The sequence below is a fragment of the Suillus paluster genome (genome assembly GCF_016628075.1).
Source record: "Suillus paluster strain FC165 chromosome Unknown EDB91scaffold_326, whole genome shotgun sequence".
In the NCBI taxonomy this organism is placed as follows: Eukaryota; Fungi; Basidiomycota; class Agaricomycetes; order Boletales; family Suillaceae; genus Suillus; species Suillus paluster.
Genome location: NW_024537886.1, coordinates 1 through 2,362, shown reverse-complemented (window position 1 = coordinate 2,362; position 2,362 = coordinate 1). Strand labels below are relative to the sequence as shown.

General features: G+C 45.3%; 1 protein-coding gene across 1 annotated transcript; it reads right to left on the bottom strand.

The window, feature by feature from the left end:
• Positions 1-285: 285 nt before the first annotated feature.
• On the bottom strand, positions 286-2,089 carry EDB91DRAFT_1257682 (uncharacterized protein; the record flags this gene model as incomplete). Its single annotated transcript, XM_041324310.1, has 6 exons — positions 286-322; positions 379-606; positions 654-1,017; positions 1,065-1,693; positions 1,742-1,845; positions 1,907-2,089. The coding sequence occupies 6 exons, from the start codon at positions 2,087-2,089 to the stop codon at positions 286-288; spliced, it is 1,545 nt and encodes a 514-aa protein (XP_041168670.1).
• Between the last annotated feature and the right edge of the window lie 273 nt (positions 2,090-2,362).

Below are 2,362 nucleotides of genomic sequence, written 5' to 3'. Positions count from 1 at the left end.
AGTTGTGGTGATTGAGCACCTTATGGTGCGAGTTATTTGTGTTATGATGTTGCTTCCTCTATTGGACTCTCACTTAGCATGTGATGTGAAATCCATTACTTACTTAGGCAGTGTTTACACTTGTTTACATAGACTCGCCCATAGGTAGCAAGTCCTGTGTTGGTTGCTCTTCAGCAACTGACACTGGACTATAGGTATAGTACACTCATTAGTTTACACAACACAATAGCAACTGACACTGGACTATAGTCCTGTTCACTCTCATTAGCTCACTTGTGGCTTGCTTCACTTGGTTATTCTAACACGTTGGGCACACAAGTTGCTAACATAAAAATCAGCATAGAGACTGATAAACTGTTGTCATTCGAACACACTTACCGTCCATTTTTAGTACTGCTCGGACGCATCTTACCCTTGGTGCTGATTTTGGTAGATCCTGTTGTAGCCTTTGAAGCATTAGCGTTGTCCGTGGTGGGGAGACCAGCATGATTTTGAGTGTTCGCCTCAGAATTGGCACCATTGGGTGCAGAAGGGAGTGGGGAAGAGGCAGGTTCGAGAGGAAGAGGTGGCAACTGAACTTGTGATGCTGCGAGAGCAAGTGCTGCCCTACTGAAAAGTTAGTCGAGACATTCAGTGCAATAATGTCAACTTACAGCGGATTTGCAACTACAACGTTGATATGTGTCGGTGCAGCGAGGAGCTTTGGAGGGATATTTTCTTTATTATGTAAGTCCGGGCCTAACTCGGGAGAAAGCAGCGCAGGAGCAGTTGGTAGAAGTTCGGGTGGGGAATCCGGTGTCGGAGATGCTATTGTTAGAGAGGCTAGTGTCAGAGATGCTAGTGCTATTGGAGAGGGCGTCAGAAAGTTTGATGTCGGAGAGTCTGGTGTTGGAGAGTCTGATGAAGAATGGGAAGGTAGAGGCGAAACGACTAAAGGTGGAGTACTTGAAGTTGATGATGATGGTGTATCGGTAGTTGATATCTGCGGTAGAATCGTATCAGCAGACTCGGAATCAGCTAGGAAATATTGTCAATATCACACATAACCAATAAAAAAAACTTACCTTTCATCTTCTTTTGAGGGACTTCGGACTTGATGGAGAATTTCGCCTTCTTACGCTTTTTACCTTTTAAGCCCGAGGTTTGCGAGTCACCAGCATTTCCATCATCACTTTCATCCTCGTCCTCATTGCCGTGATTCTTCGACTTCCAGTTGCCGTCGTCAGTGAGATAGGTTCTACGCCAAGCAGAGTATGATGTGCTGGCAAGGTACTCTAATTTCCATCCATCGTTGGCAAACTTTAGCAAGGGATAGGCGTCCTCCATCAGGGTGTGAATGAGCTTTCGTCCGGAGGCAGATAAAACACCCCAAGTCTTTGGGGCAAGTTTGCGATTAGTTAGTTCACACCAGCCAGCACGGAGGGCTTTCCGAATACCCTTGACCATAGTTGCGGGAATCGAACCACCATTTTCATGCTCGAGGTAGCCTAACTTTCCACGGTCAGAGAGTCGGCCCATGGAAGTGTCGAGCCATTCAATGTAGTCGATCTGGTTCCAAAAGCGAACTTTTGGATGTGTTTGAGGCGTGGGGCGATTAGCATCATTGCTACCTAGCTGGGCAGGGAAAGTAGGATCAAAGGTAAGAGGGTTTCCAGACTGCTGTAGTGCGCTGGCAAGCTGTTGAAAAATTGACCTATAACGGATGATTAAATCAAAAAAATTTAGACCGGAAAACACTCACTGGAATGCATCGTGCTCAGTAGTCAGCTTGACGACCTGAATCTCCAGTGCCTTGCAGCGATCCTGCAAGGCCATCATTTGCTGATTATCCTGCATATATGCGCCCTAAAAATATGTTTTTATGAGATAATAAGTGATCCAAATATGCTCTAGTACTAGTACTCACTTGATGAAACTGATAACGTTGTAATGGTGCTGGAGCTGAATCTGTTAAAGGGTCACCGGGTAATGGCATCCACGGAGATAGGGGAGATGGAGTATAAGGCTCTCCCCATCCAAGTCGTGGATTCTGCAAAACAGGACCATAGAAATTTCTGTCATTGGAAGAGTCACCTTGAAGTGCAAACATGCTGGATGTCGAGGACAATGTAGAGAGAGAAGATATGTGTCGACTGAGCCCAATAAGATAATTCAGTACTCCGCCGGAATTCTCCGATAAGATGTCAATTCATCTAAGTCCCACAAATGCCGTTAGACGTATCCTCTGTCAGCATGCTCGAGGATGTCATTATCATTGACAGAGTCTGATTTTTTTTGTGGCTGCTCGTAATGAACATTCCTATAATACATCAAACTACTCGAGATTAACATCTTCATCATCCTCTGCATCATCGGCAAGGTT